Genomic DNA, 19,512 nt, shown 5'->3' on the forward strand with positions numbered 1-19,512 from the left:
AATATGAAAGGCATACTTGAAAGCTGTTGATTGAGTGGTTAACTACAGAAAACTGTTCAATAGGGCAAAAGCTATTTACGTTTGAAATCTTTCAACACAGCGTAACGCGGTCGATTTAAAAAATTTGAAATGACACCCGGTATAGTAAAGAGAGACGTAAGTCCTACGTCAAAACGTGTTCTTAACTAAAACGTGGAATAGGGCACTGCACGGAAACATCTCTTTCTCTTTCGTTCTTCATAAATTTTGACGTTTACTGGCCTTGTTGTTTTCTAATTTCTTTGCAGCGAGAAAGAGACAAAGCAGTCCGTGCAGTGCCCTATAGTTCTCAACTCGTTTTATGACAGGTACTGAGATCATATTTTGAGAAAATAGATATAATTGTGTAGCAGGGTTACTGTCCCTATTCTTTATCTCATTGCCCCTTTTTAAGCACTGAGCAATGAGCATGCATGTTAGAAAAAGAAACGTTGGTACTTTATCTCTTTGTTACGAGATGAGATGAATTTGATACTGTAAGATGGAACAATTCCCCTACATATTTCAATACATCTGTCATCATTTCAACAAGAGAAATAAACCTAAATCTTTATTTTAAAAAAATGTCATCACATCATAAACTTTTTGTCTACTATTATTGGATCTACACAGTTCTAAATAAAAGCTACAAAGTAATGAAAATAATCTACATCCGCACTTCCTTCCCTCAATGATGCCTTCCGTAGTACGACCGATCCCCATCATTGTGGTAGTTATTATTCCGGGATCCACCGCCAACATTGACCGAGTATTCTCGCCGTCCAGCCGAATTGTTCGATCCGGGCGTCTCCTGTTGCGCCTCCAGATCCCGAACGATCTTGATGGGCGTCGAACTGACGTATTTGTCGTCCTTCCGATCCCCAGTCGGATTACGCTCCGTGGACACTTTGTAGGGGGCCTTCGTGGGGTAAAACGGATCGTACCGATTCGGGTACTTGTTGTAGTTGCGATAGCGCAAGTCTACGTTCGGGGGTGTCCGGACGACTTCGGGTAGTGTTGCGTAGTAGATGATGCGGCGGTTTCTCGACGGGATGTAGGTTGAGGGTGGGATGACCGGTTGATCCATGACATCGTTTGTGAGTAGGTAGTTCCGGTCACGATAGTAGGACGGGACGTCAAACCGTTTGTCCGGATAGTAATAGTAGCTGGGAAATGAGTATCTTGGGAAGTAGCTGTCGTAGTCGTTATCGTATCGACGCTGGTAGTACATGTCGAACCGGTGCGGCGCTGGCGGGTGCATCCGATCCATCATATCCCGATGGTACTCATCGTATTTGTTATAGATTTTGGGATACATTGGGGACTGCGAATGGGCGGAATATGAGTCGTATGCCCTTGGCACCGCTGGATATTCGTAGAATAATCTGGCTAGCGGTTTCCTATACAGCTCTGGGATAATCTTCTCCTTGTCTTCGCGAGCCTCCGATTGATCAGAGCTAAACTTCTTCTGCGTGACGAAGTTGACCCGAGGAGCTCTCGCTTTGATTCCCTCGCTCATCATAGAAGCTTCCGCTTCAGAATCTATTTCTTCCTCTTTAGCTGGTTTCTTCACCTGATAAGGAGTTTTCGCCCACGACTCCATGGTGCGTTCATCCATTCTTTGATGTTCTGGAATTGGAAGTTCTTCAGTAGGTTTTGTTTCTTCCGTTGCGTCGTCACTTCCACTCGTAGTACTTCTCCGCTGTCTTTTGTGTACCAAACGATTTCGACGATGGTGTAGATCTTGATCATCCGTCTGAGGTCGGAAGTGGCTTCTCAAACCTGGAGACTCCAACACGCGATAGGGAATTTCTCGCTTGTCCCGAATTGCTCGATAGTATAATGGTTCCAATAAACTCCGCTGTTCGTAAAAATCCTCCTCTGGGTTAATTTCAGTTCCCGCTGATTCCATGTTATAGCCATCCAAAATCTCCATATCTTCTGGAATGTGCATTGAATTCACCACACAGGCTGCCACAACCAGCATAACCAATGTGGTCGTTGACGCATTCCACAGGTGCGCCATTCCGTTCACCGATCTGCCAAAATAAAACGGAGATGAAAGCATTATAAATCTAATCAAGTTATATCAATCAACTATGTATGTACAATGTTGAGAAGATTGAAATGATCAAGCCACAAGGTAGATCAGATTGCACATTTGGTTCTGCTGTATCACCACAAAAAAGTAATTCAATCAATAGCCAACCGGAAAAGCTCTAAATAGAGAACCGAAAACAAAGCATCGCACTGCTACTGGTCATTCCCATTGAGTGCCCTCTTTGTCACCTGCGCTATTCATTGGAGATGTGGATAAACTTTTCGTTGTTACCGAGATGAATGTTGGCGTCAAGGTCAATACCATAAGTGGTATTGTTATGCAGTTTTTCATTATCTCTCTATATATATAGGAAACTTGCGTCACCCTATGAATGAAATCAACGACTGTTCTTGTTCAAGCGGTCACGAATTAATCTTATTCAAATCCATAGCAATCGATTTCGACATTCGTCACAAGAGCTAACATAACGCAGTTCAATTTATGGATCTGTCTTCTCAGAACATGAAGCGATGAAATCTGCAGTCTCGAATAATGTTAAAAGGAGCAGCAGAATTGAGAGAAAAAACAGCTACCGGGAATCGAACCCAGCATCTTCAGCACACTCTTAATGATTTGCTGAGATCCATTTTTTTGTTTTGCTTTTCTCGATGTCCCAGACTGTCAGCAAACATATTCCTGAACATATCGCTCGCTTATGTGGTCCTACGCATGAATATTCCTGGGTGGGACATTCAAAGCATTGTCCTACCCATGATTATGGTAAGTACATATTAAGTCCTAAGCTGGCAGGAATCTGTGTGTTAGCAAAAGGGAATTTTAATGTTAAGTTTAGACAATAATCATAGAGGTTTCTGGGATCATAGAAAGCAACTCATGATCCCGAAATCGCTCAAAGATGTCTAAAGTTGTAGGAATCTGCAAATGTCGGTAATTAAAAATCTTAGAAGAATACATTAGATAAATATAGCTCGTTTGAATAAATTATTAGAAGTACACGGAAATCTAAGGAACCGCAAACATCCCTCCCAAATCTGGTTCGTAAAAGGTTCAAACTACCAAATAGATTGGACATGTTCCAGATAGTTTGCTACAAATCGCAAGAATTGAGACGTCTAACTTACCAGTCCTCATTTATCACTTCTCACTGTAAAAAGTCCCACTACTCACTTCGCGCTTTTTACAGTGAGAAGTGAGAAATGGGGAAAGAGAAATGAAACGTCTCTCATCTTACTCATAATTTTTCACTATTCATATGACCTATTCGGCGAAATACTCTTTTGGCCAAACGACCCTTTTGGCCAAATGACCCTTTCGGTCAAACGGCCCTTTCGGCAAAATGACCCTTGGTCAAATGACTTTTCGGGCCAAATTACCCTTTCGGCCAAATAACCCTTTCGGCCAAACGACCCTTTCGGCCAAATGACCCATTTGGCCAAATGACTTTCGGCCTAATGGTCTGTTCGGCCAAACAACTTTCAGCCTAGTGGCATTCGACCAAATGGCTTTCGACCGAATGGGTTTCGGCCAAATGACCCTTCCCCCTACCGATGTCAGACATACAGAGTATTTATACAGACATTTGGTCTTGCATACAGACACCATATAGATTACAGACATTAAACAGACTTTTGATTGAAGTAACAGGCTTTTACAGACATCTGTTGTTTTCGAAAACTTTAGGCTTAAAAACAGAATATATTTACTGTTGGGCTTTCCATGCGTACGGAATTCTATAAGACTTCCTATTGCAATTATTTTGGACTTTGGGCGGAGACTTTTAGGCTTCTGAACGGATTTTTTTTAAATCCACACAGAATTCTTCTAGAATTCAAAAAGAAATCTATCTTTGGTTTCTGTCGAAAGCCCACAAAGATTCCATTCCGAATCCTAAAATAATTCCATTCAGAAGTCCGAAATAATTCCGTAAAAAATCCCAAAAGAATTGCGTTGGAAAGAAGCCCCAAATTATTCCGTTCGAAAGTCCAGAAGGAATTGCGTTGGGAAGTTCAAAAGATCTCCGTTCGTATGAATTTTTGCAAAGAATTAGGTGAACTTCCAAATGTAATCCTTCTGGGTTTACAAACAGCATTCTTTTGAACCTCTGAACGAAATTCTTTTGGACTTTCGAAAGGAATTCATTTGGTCTTTCGATTCGGGGATGCAGATCCGTTTCTGCTTCTGGACAGGGGATTCCAAATATAATCCTTCTATGCTTCTAAACGGAAATCCTTTCAGTTTCCAAAACAGAATTCGTTTGGGGTTCCGAACAGAATCTTGTTGGGCTCCCGAACGAAATTATTTTGGACTTTCTAATGTAGTCGTTTTAGACTTTCGAGAGGAATTTTTTTTGGTGTTCCGAGTGCAGCCATCTGTGCTTCTGAATGGAATCTTTTTTATGCTTCTGTACCAAAGGAATACGTATGAAAGTATGTCCTTTTTGAGATTCGCAACGCAAAAGAATTAGGTTTGAAGCCTAAGGCTTTGGTCCGATTCGTGAATCAAAATCGAATTAAACTTAAAAGTGACAGTTCAAAAATTTCCAAATAGCCCCTGCTCGCAGAGTAAGATTACTTTTGACAGATATTGAATCATTTTTGATAGATGTTGTGCTGGTCTTGCTGGGTAGCACAAGCCATTCTTATGAGCGGGGGATTTCATAATTTCCAAACTGTCACTTTTAAGTTTAATTCGATTTTAATTCACGAATCGGACCTAGAGTTTCCATCCCGGGACATCCCGGGACAAAAAATCCCGGGATTTAGGAAAATTCGGGATTTCCCCATTCCCGGGATATTATTTTTTAAATCCCGAAAACCCCGGGATACTCGGGACAAAAAAATACTGTTTCGTTTCCGGTTCGCAGTGTGTTTTTCTTCATACAAAACAAATAGTTTTGTACGCAAAACTCAACTTAGGTGATAAAGTCATATCATAAAAACCTCCCATCAGACATGAATTTTTTTTTTCCAAGTTCGTTTATTTGGTAGGTTCAGGCATGTATACGGAGCCTAGGTTCTTTGTGATGCACAATCGATATCATCTTACTATTAAATTAGTAAGAGAGGAATAGGCATGAAAATATCGGAGATAGTTAATAGAACACCTTCACAAAAAATATTAGATTCCCTATACCACTCAATGGAGGGCTACTGACTGATACTTTTTCCAGCAGCTACAGCTCTCTACTTGGCGCCTGCTTCCTACCCATCTCCCGTCTACAGCGAGGTTATGTTGTTGTGTACACTAGCTGATATTCGCCTTGCTAATCTCCTCGCGCCGCCCAACATTGAGTCAGTCTTCCTGAGCTTCTTGCCTCCAAAACAATTCTTGATCCAATTCATGTCCTTCCAATCGACGTCCGTACAACAAACTTTCCAGCACATGCACAAGTACAAGTGGTCCGATCCCGATGCTCTGCCTTATTTTTTTGGTGTATCGCTTCGATCAAAATCAACTCTGGTCAACAGGCTCCAATCAATTTGTCCAATTCTCGGCTTCTGTCAAAATTATATACCAACTTTAATCGCGTAATCTATTAACCCCATTATCGTTGAATTATCGAGTTAACTTACGTTACATTATCGAACTCCGATAATAATTGAGTTGATTCATCTTCATCGCAGCAAGCGATTACGTTGAACACAATTAACTTTATCGGCGATAACGATAAATTAACGAATTACATCAAGATTAGGAGCGATCTGGTCAAGATTAGGAAGAGCTGCAGCTCTTGGCAAAGGTATCAATTAGTAGCCTGCCATGGGTTCGAAGATACTCTAGTATTGTGTTTTCTTTGTGAGGGGGTTCCCATATCTCCGATAGGTTATGAGCCCAGTACGATTCTACTGCGCATCTTCCATCTTTCGTCACTAGGGTATTGATTGCAATCCCAGCAACTGTCTAAACCCAATGCATATTCAAAACAAAGCAAACAGTCAAGCCGACTTCAACCGCCAGAATCGATTCAAATTAGAATTAAAATAGAGTTCCAATTTGAAATCTGTATTATCTGACCTTTCAAAAATATGAACTTTACCCCTGAACATTGAATAAAATCGTTTTTAAACCAAAAAATAAGTTTTCTAAGGAAACATCAAAAAATCCCGGGATCCCGGGATTTCCCGGGATATTCGTACAAGTTCATCCCGAATCCCGGGACAACGAAAATGGCCGGGAAATGGAAACTCTAATCGGACCAAAGCCTAACGGTCTGTCTCAATTGGATAATTAAACTGAAATTCAACTTAAAAGTGACATTTCAATAATTATCAAATAACCCTGCTCGCAGAGCAAGATTACTTTTGACAGATATCGAATCATTTTCCATCGATGTCCTATTGGAATTGCTGGGTAGCACCAGCCATTCTTATAACGGGGTGATTTTTTAATTTTCGAACTGTCACTTTTAAGTTTAATTCTCCAAATGAGACATACCCTAAAAGAGTTACGTTCGGTTGAACAAAACAATGGAAGACCAAAGATTCTCCATTCGTAAACCCAAAAGAAGTCCGTTCCGGTCTTTGGATTTCCGAACGAAATTATTCCTTTTCCTTTCATGGCTCTCGTTCAAACCGAATTCTAAAAAGAATTCCTTTAGCTCTTGAACGAATTTTCAGTTAGAAAATTGCATATTATCAATTTATTTAAATGTAACAACATACACATTAATAAAAAAAATGCATTCGTATATCATGATGCTAACACGATGTTACTTTTATACCCAGGAAAGTCGAGAAAGTTTCCATCCCGAAAATTTCCTAGACCGGACCGGGAGTCGATCCACGCCACCTTCAGTCTTGCTTTGTAGCTGCGCATCTCACCATACGGCTAAGGAAGGCACCCAAAATTTGATTGTACCTTTGACAGAAACGTATTTCTACCTCAACAGTAGAGGCTTTCAGTATCTCGTACTTGACTCGACTAAGTTTCACACCAGCTTTTTGATTATCGAAACCTCGATATTCTACGTTATCAAGAGTGAGTGACCTGTCATAGATATTCATTTTTTATAACAGTCAACTGTCAAAAACCGCTCAGTTCTATATTCTGCAGATCTTAACACTGTTTCCCCTAAAAGTCATTGTTCTACAAAATTCTTGCGTTTATTACAAATCATTGCTAATTTATAATATTATTATTCCTCCTTTCTCCCTGGACATTAGAGTAATATGATTGTCAATGGGCGATTTACCGTTAAATTCTTAAAAATCAGAAGCTGAACATTTGTCATAAATTTACACGTTAGGATTTATTCAAACAATTTACCAAGAAAGGCAAAAGTAGAGCAAACGGATTGATTCAACGACAACAGACCCGGCAACGAATAAAGAACAATGATTGGAAAGTCGGATCTTGAAACCTGAGAACAGTGAATGATTTGCACGTCTCGGGCTCCTGGCGTGAGTGTGGTAGCAATCCATGAAATATGGAGACGTGAATTCCAGGCGGTGGATCCCATAGTTTACACCTCATTCAAGTACCACATCTACTATAGCGCCGGTGACAACTCAGAACGTGGAGTTAGCTTCATGGTGATCGGCAAGCAGACGAAACGTGTTATTCGGTGGAAGCCGATAAGCGACCACTTTTGCGTGATGAGAATGAAGGGCAAATTCTTCAATTACAGCCTGATCAGTATCTATGCCCCAACGAACGATAAGCCTGATGACGTGAAAGATGAGTTCTATGAGAGCCTTGATAAGGCCTACGGAGAGTGCCCAACACACGATATGCGCAGATCGGAAGAGAAAGTTTCTATCGCCCTGTCATTGGTACGGAAAGCCTTCATTCGTAGACACACCTTGTAACCTGCCAAATTGCTTACATTGGAAATTTACCTAAATTTACTATACATAATAAATTATTCATAAAACCTTACTTACTTTTTACATAAACTACTAGTTATTATTGCTCTAAAATTATATTACTAGGAATGAACTTAAAAGTAACGGAATTGAATTAAAATAAAACTGAACACTAAAACATCGAATATTGAAATACGGAAATCATCCTGCACATCCCTACACCCATCCTGAAACACTCCCGTAACGCACCGTTGACATCGACTGTCAACGCGACAGTTCACTACCACTGCATCACTGATCGTCGACCACCACCACCATCACGGACGAACGGTAAAAACTACCGGACAACGAGTCGACGAGCTCTCTTGGAGGGACCAGTTAAAGTATCCATTTTGTTTCGGGAGTGTGAACGCGTGGCTTCGGAGCGCCAAATTACACCGGCCGATCGAAGAAGTGGAAGTGTGTCCCGGCCTCGAAGACGATCCAACGGAAGGAATCTCAGCATTTTTGTGCGGTTCCGTGAGTCAAGTGTGGTGACAATAAGAGCCCTCGGTTCCGCTCCCCTCTTGTTGGCTCGCGACTCAGCCAGATCCCTCGAAGGCGAACGCTAACAGTGATTTCGGGTTGGTGAAGACGCCGGATATTTCCAGTTCCGTGGGCTACCGGATTCCCGTTTGCACGAGACGCGTCGACGCTGCTGTGCAATTTCGTGACTTCCCTGTGACGCTCGCAAGACCTGTTCAATACCGGAAGGGTTTCGGTCTACAGATCGACTGATCGACGGCGAGGCTGACAGACATACGGTCCACGAAGTCCGGACGAACGCTACTCGACCCAAGCCTGAAGAAAGTTGCAGAATGAAACGTCAGAAACCGACTCCAGCCGACGCTAGTCCCGGCCGTCAGGGTGTCCGTTATTCGGCCAAGGGTGCCTCGCACGGCGATGGAAATGTTTAAAGGTGTGTACTCATGTATCCTATACCTCTCCTTTGTGCGTGCACAATGTTTATTTGAAAATTAAAATGAATCATTGAACTATATTTTAAATTGCTTTAGTCTTGTCCATTTAGAAGTTATGCCCTGTTTTTTAATCAAATGTTCTATCGCTTATCTTCATTGATTGCACCTGTTTTTATATCAAATCTATTTCCATATCGTTTGGTTCACCTTGCCGGTTAAATTTAAGGGAAGTATTTCCGCCCTCCCTCCAATTTCTCCCAAAGAGCTACCAGAAAACGACCCTGAGGTCGCTAAAGGGCAGACAAAAGTCCCCAGCAATAAGTATCTCTAACAACCTGACAACATCCGAATTGAGACACTTGTTCACAGATATACCACGTGGGGATCGACGGACGTCATTTCTCGGATGATATAAATGTGAGGTCCTTCAGAGGCCCGAACATTGACTCGGATCACTACCTTGGATCACGAAACAACAGAACGATGCGTTTCATCCAACGTTTGTCAGTTGAAGGAGTTGCTGAACAGCACCACCAGAAGTAGGACGAGCGGAAATGAGATGCCACCGGATCTGACGACGGCAACAGATTGTGGGAAAATATCCACGAAGCTGTGACTACAACAGCGCAGGAAGTGTTAGGCACTGCACAGCGACGCCAACAAAATGGTTGGTTTGACGAGGAGTACCAGCGAGTGACGGACAAGAAAAATGCTGCTAGGAGGCGAATGCTAGTGGCTCGTACCCGTTCCAACAGAAATCAGTACAGTGTTGTAACGGCAGAAGAAAAACGAATCCATCGCAGAAAAACGGCAATATGAAGAGAGTGTGATAGCTGAAGCGCAGGAGAACATGGATAAAAACGATATGCGGAGGTTTTACGCAACTGTCCATGGCGCGTAGCATAAGACTGCGCCAGTGCCCGCCATGTGCAATGACCGAGAGGGCAATTTGCTGACAGACAAGACCAAATGGAAGGGGCATTTCGACGATTTGTTGAACAGTGAGATGAATATATAAATAAAGGTGTATTAATGAGCAGGATGAACATAGTCGGCGACAGTCAAGCTGTGGAACCACCAACGCTGGACGAGGTTAAGCAGGCTCTAAGTGTGCTGAAAAACAGTGAAGCTGCTAGGAAAGACGTGCTCCCGGTCGAGCTTCTCAAACACGAGCTTCTCAAACATTAATATGCAATTAATTGTAATCAAGTGTCGGTCTTTCACCGTCATTAGTCATCTGAGTACACGCGACCACACACGTAAGGCAATCAAACTCATCAAATGCTTTAGCCAAGCAAGCCTTTGGCACAGCAGAGTGCGATTGAATTCGCATTCTATACCGTCCCGCCCAGTCCGTTGCTGGGGGGCATGGAGTGCGATCCTCTCGTTTAATAAACAATGTGCACCCGCTTGGCTGTGGATATACAACAGTAAAGCAAATGTGGAGATTGGGCAAATCAAGCATCCGAAAGATATTCAATTTGCAAAAAAGAGAGCTAACCGCGGTGGAGGTTGGTACTCGGATTCTGATGGCTTTTCCGCAAACGTGACCTTTAAGTGGTCTTGTTGTGTAGGGGTTATCACGCCTATCTAGAGAGTAGGAGGTTGAGGGTTCGAGTCCCTCCAAGACACGTAGATTCTTTTTCGCAAATTTCATATCAATTTGTCCATTTCGAAACATATGCTGTGCATATGCACAGCCAAGATATTTAACAAAAAAATGGTTTTCGTACGGCCGAGTTGCCGAATAATATGCAATTAATTGCAAAATGTTTACTTTTCAGTTAACGAATGCCGTTCGATAACTGCAACGCATTCTAGACGTCAAACGGTTGTCAATCGACGTCAGATGCAATAAAAGTGCAGCGTAATGCAGCTGTCATTGAGTTTGACATCAGTTTGAAGTTTATCGGTCCGATAACTGCAAAACTGTTGCAACTATCGAATTGCAGTTAAAAAGCATTGCAGTTAAACGACTTGCAGTTATCGAACGTCTACGAACGTCTGTAATGTACAATTACAATTTTTCGGGTCGATTTTTACACTTACCCCCTTTTTCCACTTCCCCCAGTGTACCTTATTCGGATTGCAGACGAAGTGTCAACTTCGTTTGTGACCTGACCTAAGACGGATTGAAGTAGAAAGATGCACTTTCGAATTAATTGTTCAAAATTGCACTCGAAGGTGCGATTAGAAGATCTGGCATGCAGAGGAACGCCACTGATTCTACCAGTTGCCCTTTATGGACATGAAGCATGAACGTTAAAAGAGACGGACCGGATTGCTTTTGGGGTTCTCGTGCGAAAAATGCTGCGAACAATACTCGGAGGGAAACCAAAAAATGGTATGTGGCAAAGACGCGTGAATCATGAGCTGTATAAAATACGGTAGACTTCAGTGGGCTGGCCACTTAGTGCGAATGTCGGAAGAAAGAATAGCGAAAGTAATATTCAACAGAGAACCAGATAGAGGACGGCGACTTCGTGGAAGGCCACGAACACGTTGGCTGCACACGGTGGAATCGGCCCCGGGGACCCTAAACGTTTGGGGAAACTAGAGGAATATCGCCAAAGACCGACGATTATGGAGCTCTACAATACGCCAGGCATAGGTATAGCGACACTGTAGCGAACCAGGTGTCCAGGTAGGTACTACAAACTTGAATCTATGGAAAGACAAAAGGTCGAAAAGACGGTCGAAAGGACAAAAAATCGGAAAGATAAAACGTCGAAAGGAACAGAAGATCGAAAGGACAAAAGGTTGATCAAGAACAAGTCGATAGCAGTGGGTGGGTGTATTCCAAAGGAATTTGTGAAATGAATTTAAATTTAAGCAGAGGTAATACACTCATCTCATCAATTAAAGTTGTATGAGTAAGTTTAAAAGAAGGAGTAATTACTATGAAAAAATATCGTGAATATCTGGTCAGTTCTGTTAGAGATATAAACGATTGTTGATTTAGGAAATTAATAGAACTTGTATTGTGCGAGATTGATTCACTCCGTAGAGTAGTCAGAAAACCCAATACGATCTCGTAAAAAAATGATCTAGTGTGCGGCGTTGCAATCAACGCAGAAAATGACATTTCGAACAATAAACGTAAAAACCCGAGTACGTTCTGCTAGTATGATACAAAATTGCTTCCATCTTCAAAAATGTTCCGTTTTTCGAAAATATGTTCCACTGATCAAAGCGCCCCAGTTTAGGCTGGACGATATGCTTTTACTAATTAACTCGAACTACTACTTCATCTGGCTATGCTATTGGGCCTATGGTATCCAAAATAAATTCAATGCATTGTTTAGTAGATTTTTTAAAGCTTTGCCAGAATCTAATGAGAAAAAAACACCAATTCATTAACACTCGCAGAAAATCAGGGGACTTCTTGGCAGCCACGCACGATCCATCTTGCTGCGCACTTTGTCTTCTAGTACCCGCCGGATCGCTATCGAGAAACATTTTCACTGGCCCACCGAAGTCCGCATGCACACAAACACACACATGTTACATGCCTGAATCGGAAGGCTGCGGTGGGCCGGGCACGTTGCGAGATTGTTGGTCAAAATTTCAAAAATCTACGACAAAATGTACAAGATGGTGACGTGCATAACGAGCAAAGATCATCTGATGGAAGATGATTTTGAATCTATGGATCTAGCAGAATGAAGGCAACTTTTACGTACTGCACAAGACAACTCGTTCATAGTTTGATAATTATAATAATCAGCCTACAAACAGTACATTATGGCCCCCAAGGCACCGCTGAGGAATTTCCCATATATTACAAAAAGTTTAACATTAACACATACATAAGTATCGAAAACACATTAATCAACGTCTAGATTAGCAAATTTGAAAATGTAAACAGCAAGTTATCACATGAGTACGTTTCACTTATCCATTGTATTGTACATTAACACTATTTGCCGCTCTTCACTCAAAAACTGTAGAAAACAATTTTCAATCCGACATTCTCATTTTTTGAACATTTCACGTGTTCAACAGATGTAATGTTCTTCGTCTTCATCCAGTAGCAGAGAAACATATCGTAGCACCACATCATTTGAACCAAGTTGCTCAAGCAAACTACGGAATTCCCTCACTTTTCAATCCACATGCTATTCTGCAACTTTCACCTTTAGGTCGCATTACCAAACAGTCCCCCACACGACAAAAAAACGTACCGAAACAACCCAGTAAACCGCAAAACATCCAACTCGAACCGAACGCCAAACCCAACTAAACCGCGCTCCATTCTGCCAATTCTGTGTCGATCATCATGTCACACCAGAACTGCCGCCAGAGGAAAATCTGCAAAAACTAAATGAAAAGCGTCCGCAACCGATATGGATGGCACACGGGTGAATTATTTCCCAGACACACAAAAGAGTTGTTCCTCTTTTTTCTGCTCTGATGTATGTGATTCAATTTAAATTAGACAGAACCAACTCACCGCACACCGCTCGCCTGTGATTACCGCGTGCTAAAGCTTTCCAGTAGCGTGATTCCGACCGCCCCACCATCCAGTAGAACCCGAATTGGAAACCTCACTAAGTCTTGTTCTATACATCATGTATAGCAACGCAGCATAAAGCAAAAATGTTCTAATGGAACGCAGTCGAGGAGTGGACAATTAGTTCCGAAGCAATGCGCTCAGGTGTGTTCTCTTGCGTAGCAAACCTAATGCATAGCGCAGAACTGTCACACTATACGCACTACTTCGTAGAAATTACTTTTGAACGAGATAATCCCATAAACGTGTCTTAATTTTTACTTTTTGAAGAGTTATGGAATGCACATGATAATACTGTTAGAATACGGCAGACATGGAAAGCCTAAGTAGGTCGCAATTCGCGACTAACAAAATGAAATCCGCCACTACAAAAACAAAACCAAAACAAACAAAAATAATGGCCTTATTACTTAGAAATACGAGGCCTGATAAGGACTGTTAGCGACTCCAAACTAATGGTGGAATGAAAATGAGAAGGCTTCCGTTTAGATTCTACACACTTGAACTGACGTCGATGCGAAGTGTTCTAAATAGGTTGTTTAAATGGCGTTGAATCACACGTATATCACAAATTGGTTAATGGCACATATGTACTTTATGTACATTATGTCATATTATGCTGCAGAATCTTGAAATGCTATTAAATAAAAATTTGTTTACAGTCGAGGACCAGATTCTTTGAGTACTCGTTTTGTCTAAACTGAGATAGTTTTAAGAATCCTACCCAACAAAGCGTGAAGAACTCTCTTAAAAAGGATGCAGCTGCGGGGGCAAAAATGACGGTAAGGTTTGCGGATTGTCCAACATATTGGTCAATATGGTATGCTGTCCACGATGTGAAGAATGGTATCATTACCACTGCACATATATTGCACGGAGACATATGCAGCATTGGCCTTACTTGCCCCGACACCCGACGGGGGGTTATATGGCGGGGCTATAGCCCCTTCATATATTTTCTCTATTTTGAGCTTCTTTTCAAAAATTCTCGAACATTTTACCACCTCATTAAGTTATCTTAGTGGTAATGTGATAAATCCGGTCCAACCACCTAAGGCAATTGCGGATCAATCACACTCATCCATATTCTCTTTTCTCAAGCACGTGCTTTCTGTTGTAGCCCACAGTATCGAAGTGTGTTTGTTTACCAGCCGATGATTGCTACATACTTGATACTTGATGGGCTACAACTCTCCGATGAACCTCGCCGAATGGAGTATCCTTCTCCACTGGACTCGATCCTGGACTCGATCCTGGGCCAATCGCTTCCAGTCGCCCTGAACATTGAGCGCTCTCAGGTCCTCTTCAACTGCAAAAATCCATCGTGTACGCGGCCTTCTACGAAGCATGCGGCCTCTTCCTGGTTCTCTACTAAATATTATCTTGACGTTCTTCCGGCATACGAACAATGTGACCAGCCCATCGTAGTCTGCCGTGTTGTATAAACTTAATAATATCCAGCCCTTAATACACCTGGTACAACTCGTGATTCATGCGTCGCCGCCAGATACCGTTCTCCTGTTTACCGCCGAGTATTGTCCGCAGCACCTTACGCTCAAACACTCCGAGAGCTCTCCGATCAGCCTCCTTTAACGTCCATGTCTTATAGCCACCGGAAGAATCAGAGTAGTATACAGCGCGAGTTTTGATTTCGTTTGCAGACTACGGGACTTAAGCTGGTTACGAAGTCCGTAATAAGCCCTATTTTCAGCTGCAATATGCCTTTTCACCTCGCGGGTAACATCATTATCGCACGTCACTAATGTTCCAAGATACACAAATTCTTCTACCACTTCAAATTTTTCACCATCCAGCACCATGTACTTCGTTTTGCTGGTATTGATCGTGAGTCCAATCCTCGCTGTCTCCCTCTTAAAAGGCACAAAAGCCTCTTCCACGGCACGGCGATCAATCCCGATAATATCGATATCATCTGCAAATCCCAGGAGCATATGCGATTTTGTAATAATGGTACCGCTTCTTTGCACACCAGCTCTCCTAATCGCTCCCTCGAGCGCAATATTGAACAGTAGATTCGAGAGTGCACCACCCTGCTTTAATCCATCTAAGGGAACAAATGACGTCGATATTTCATCCGCAACCCTTACACTTGATTTCGATCCGTCCAACGTTATACGAATCAGCCGTATTAGTTTCGCCGGAAAACCATGTTCAACCTTAATTTGCCATAATTCATTCCGTTTCACTAAATCGTACGCCGCCTTCAATTCAATTCAACAGATGATGTGTCTGCAAGTTGTACTCCCAGAATTTATCAAGGATTTGTCTCAGGGTAAACATTTGATCCGTCATTGTTCGGCCTTCACGAAAACCTGCTTGATATTCGCAGACGAAAGACTCTTCAAGCGGTCTCAATCTGTTGAACAGAATACGGGACATAATTTTGTACGCCGAATTAAGGAGGGTTATTCCTCGGGAATTGGCACACTCCAGTCTGTGCCCTTTCTTAAAGAGAGGGCAAATGAGGCCGTCCAACCAGCTAGCAACAAATTCCTCGTCTTCCCATATTTTCGACATAATATGGTGTAGAACTTCATAAAGCTGCTCACTGCCATGTTTGAGAAGTTCAGCCGGGAGCTGGTCCTTCCCCGCAGCCTTATTGTTTTTAAGCTCTTTAACAGCTTTTTTAACCTCATCTAGAGTAGGTGACTCCACTGCTTGTCCATCGTCGCTAATATTTATTCTGTTCACCGATGCATCGTCACTTCCACGTTTTAACAAAGTCTCGAAGTGTTGCTTCCACCTGGCAGCTGTAGTAGATAAGATCGGGTCTATAAAGTATCGAAAAAAAGTGATTTGATATTGATATAGTGATATTGATTTTTGTAATTTGAATACGCTCTTTTGGTATGTACTTCTTTCGAATGGGTAGCAAGCTACCTTATTTTGAAACATGTCGAATGGTCGTGTCAAAAGCGAAGAGCGGATCAGTTTGCTGAGTATTGTTGCGACGAACGGTCGAGACTAGAAATCTCGTCCGGGTCACGACAATGACGCAGCCGGTAGTCCCGTATTTTCTGTAGTTTGTGTAGGTGCTCCCGAAATATAAGTTTAAAGTGAAATAGCAAATAATTATAGTAAATTCAAGGTAAATATAGAGAAAAACATAATGTAAATATGCTAGCGTCTCCGGTAGGCTCCCTGACGGAAGGGCAGAGGAGTAGGCCGATTGACAAAAAAGTGCAAAAAAGACGGCACAATAAAAAAAGAACAAAATAACGGAAAAGACAAGTGTCTCCGGTAGGCTCCCTGACGGAAGGGCAGAGGAGTAGGCCGGTTGAAAAAAAAAGTGCAAAAAAGACGGCACAATAAAAAAAGAACAAAATAACGGAAAAGGCAAGCGTTTCCGGTAGGCTCCCTGACGGAAGGTCAGAGGAGTAGGCCGGGCGACAAAACAAAGCGTAAAAGAAAGGCAAAATAGGGCAAATAAGCAGACAAATGTTTATAAAAATAAAATGACGAGTTGGATTGTTTGTTTGATACAAATCTAAAACATTAAAATAAAATTTTAAGATTGCATGGAAGAAATGGTTTGGGAAATTGGTTTCAAATATTATGTTTGCAGAGCAGAGCTCTTATTTGGAAAAAGTTCCTAGATTTGGATTACATTTGAATTTTGAACTTGATTTGAATTCGATTTGGATTGAGTTTGTATTGGATTTAGATTTGACTTGAATTGGATTTGGATTCGATTTAGATTGCATTTGGATTGGATTTGGATTTGAATTTGAATTGTATTTGGATTGGATTTGGATTGGGTTTCGATTGGATTTGGATTGGATTTAGATTGGATTTGGATTAGATTTGGATTGGATTTGTATTTGATTGGATTTGGATTGGATTTGCGTTGGATTTGGATTGGATTTAGATTGGATTGATTTGATTTGGACTGGAATTTGGATTTGCATTGAATCTGGATTAGATTTGATTAGGATCGGATTTCGATTGCATTTGATCTGATTCGGATTTGAATTGGATTGATATTGGAGTTGAATTGAATTTGGATTTGATTCGGTTTGAATTTGAATTGCATTTGGAATGGATTTGGATATGATTGGGATTAGAATGGTATTGGATTTGAACTGAATTTGAATTGAATGTGGATTGGATTTGATTTGTATCAGATTTGGATTGTCTTTAACTGGATTTGGTTTGGAATGAATTAGGATTGGATTAAGATTAGATTCGTGTGGATTTGAATTAGATTTTGATTGAATTTGGATTAGATTCGTATGGATTTGGATTTCGATCGAACTTTGATTGGATTTGGATTGGATTTTGAATTGGATTTGGATTGTATTTTGGATTGGATTTCAATTTAATTCGGATTGAATTTGATTTGGATATAAACAAATCCTTGGGATTAGGGATTAGAATTGGATTGGATTTGGATTGAATTTGAATTTAATGTGGATTGGTTTTTGATTGGATTTGATTTGTATCGGATTTGAATTGTATTTGGACTAGATTTGGTGTGGAATGAATTTGGATTAGATTCGTATGGATTTGAATTTGGATTGGATTTGCATTGGATTGGATTTTGTTTTGATTTGGATTGGATTTAGATTGGATTTGATCTGATTCGGATTTGAATTGGATTGGTATTGGGTTTGAATTGGATTTGGATTTGATTCGGTTTGAATTTGAATTGCATTTAGATTGGATTTGGATATGATTGCGATTGGAATGGTATTGGATTTAGACTGAATTTGAATGTGGATTGGGTCTGATTTATATCGGATTTGGATTGTATTTGGACTGGATTTGGTTTGGAATGAATTAGGATTGGATTAAGATTAGATTCGTATGGATTTGAATTGGATTTTGATTGAATTTGTATTGGATTTGGATTAGATTCGTATGGATTTGGATTTCGATCGGACTTTATTTGGATCTGTATTGGATTTGGATTGTTTTTTGGATTGGATTTCGATTTAATTCGGATTGAATTTGATTTTGATTTGTTTATGCTTGGGATTAGAAATGGATTGGATTTGGATTGAATTTGAATTTAATGTGGATTGGTTTTTGATTGGATTTGATTTGTATCGGATTTGAATTGTATTTGGACTGGATTTGGTATGGAATGAATTTGGATTAGATTCGTTTGGATTTGCATTTGGATTCGATTTTCGATTGGATTTTATTTTGATTTGAATTGGATTTAGTTTGGATCTGAATTGAATTAAATGGGATTTAAATTGGATTTGCATATTTCATTCCTTTCGAATTGGATAGATATGTAAGCTTGGACTTGAATTGGTCAGCAAATTCCCTTGTTGGTCGTTGCACATGACGGGAAATGGCGCTGTCTTTCTTCGCACGCCATTGACAGAATCAAAGAACCTCCGCATATCGTTTTGCTCCATTTTTTCCTGCGACTCCCTTATCACTTGTTCTTCATATTCTTTCTTCTTCCTGCGGTGGGTTCGTTTTTCGGCTGCTCTTGCTTCCTTGTACCGATCTCTATTCGATCGGGTACCCGACACCAACATCCGGCTTCTGGCAACGCTCTTCTCGTCTGTCACTCTCTGACACTCCACATCGAACCAACCCGTCCTGGGTCGCCTCTATGCAGTGCCTATACCACTTCTCGTGCTGTAGTGCTCACCGCTCCATGGAACGACTCCCATAGATCGTTGATGTTGTCGCTGACCATAACTATTGTAAGCTATTGTAACCCATCGTTCGCTGTGATCTTCCGTTCGTTACAGTTGACAATCGAATTTTACTGACAACGAGGTAGTTATCAGAGTCACTGTTAGGACCTCTGAATGTCCACACATCGATAACATCCGAGAATTGGCGCCCATCCACCAGAACATGGTCTATCTGGTTGCAAGTTTCACCATTTGGGTGTCTCCAGGTGTGCTTTCGGATATTCTTTCGTGCAAAGTAGGTGCTACTGATGGCCATCCCTCTGGCAGCAGCAAAATTTACTAGTCGTAGGCCGTTGTCATTGATAGCAGAGTGAAGGCTTTCCCTACCAATTATGAGACGGAAAAAGTCCTCTCTACCGACCTGAGCGTTAGCGTCTCCGATAACAATTTTTACGTCATGCTTTGGGCACTCTCCATAGGCTTTATCGAGACATTCATAAAACGTGTCCTTCACGTCGTCGGATTCATCGTTTGT

General features: G+C 41.3%; 1 protein-coding gene across 6 annotated transcripts in view; it reads right to left on the minus strand.

The window, feature by feature from the left end:
• Positions 1-553: 553 nt before the first annotated feature.
• LOC134227748 (uncharacterized) overlaps positions 554-19,512 on the minus strand; it is a 29,775-nt gene continuing 10,816 nt past the window's right edge. For 3 of the 6 annotated variants that reach the window (XM_062709413.1, XM_062709415.1, XM_062709416.1), the window contains exon 3: positions 554-2,057. In XM_062709413.1, coding sequence (XP_062565397.1) covers positions 707-2,057 — 1,351 coding nt within the window. In that variant the 3' untranslated portion in view covers positions 554-706. Of the gene's footprint in view, positions 2,058-12,730; positions 12,920-12,946; positions 13,161-19,512 lie in introns of those variants that run through there. The other 3 variants (XM_062709412.1, XM_062709414.1, XM_062709417.1) reach the window with 3 other exon arrangements.

Source organism: Armigeres subalbatus, chromosome 3, assembly GCF_024139115.2.
Source record: "Armigeres subalbatus isolate Guangzhou_Male chromosome 3, GZ_Asu_2, whole genome shotgun sequence".
Classification (NCBI taxonomy): domain Eukaryota; kingdom Metazoa; phylum Arthropoda; class Insecta; order Diptera; family Culicidae; genus Armigeres; species Armigeres subalbatus.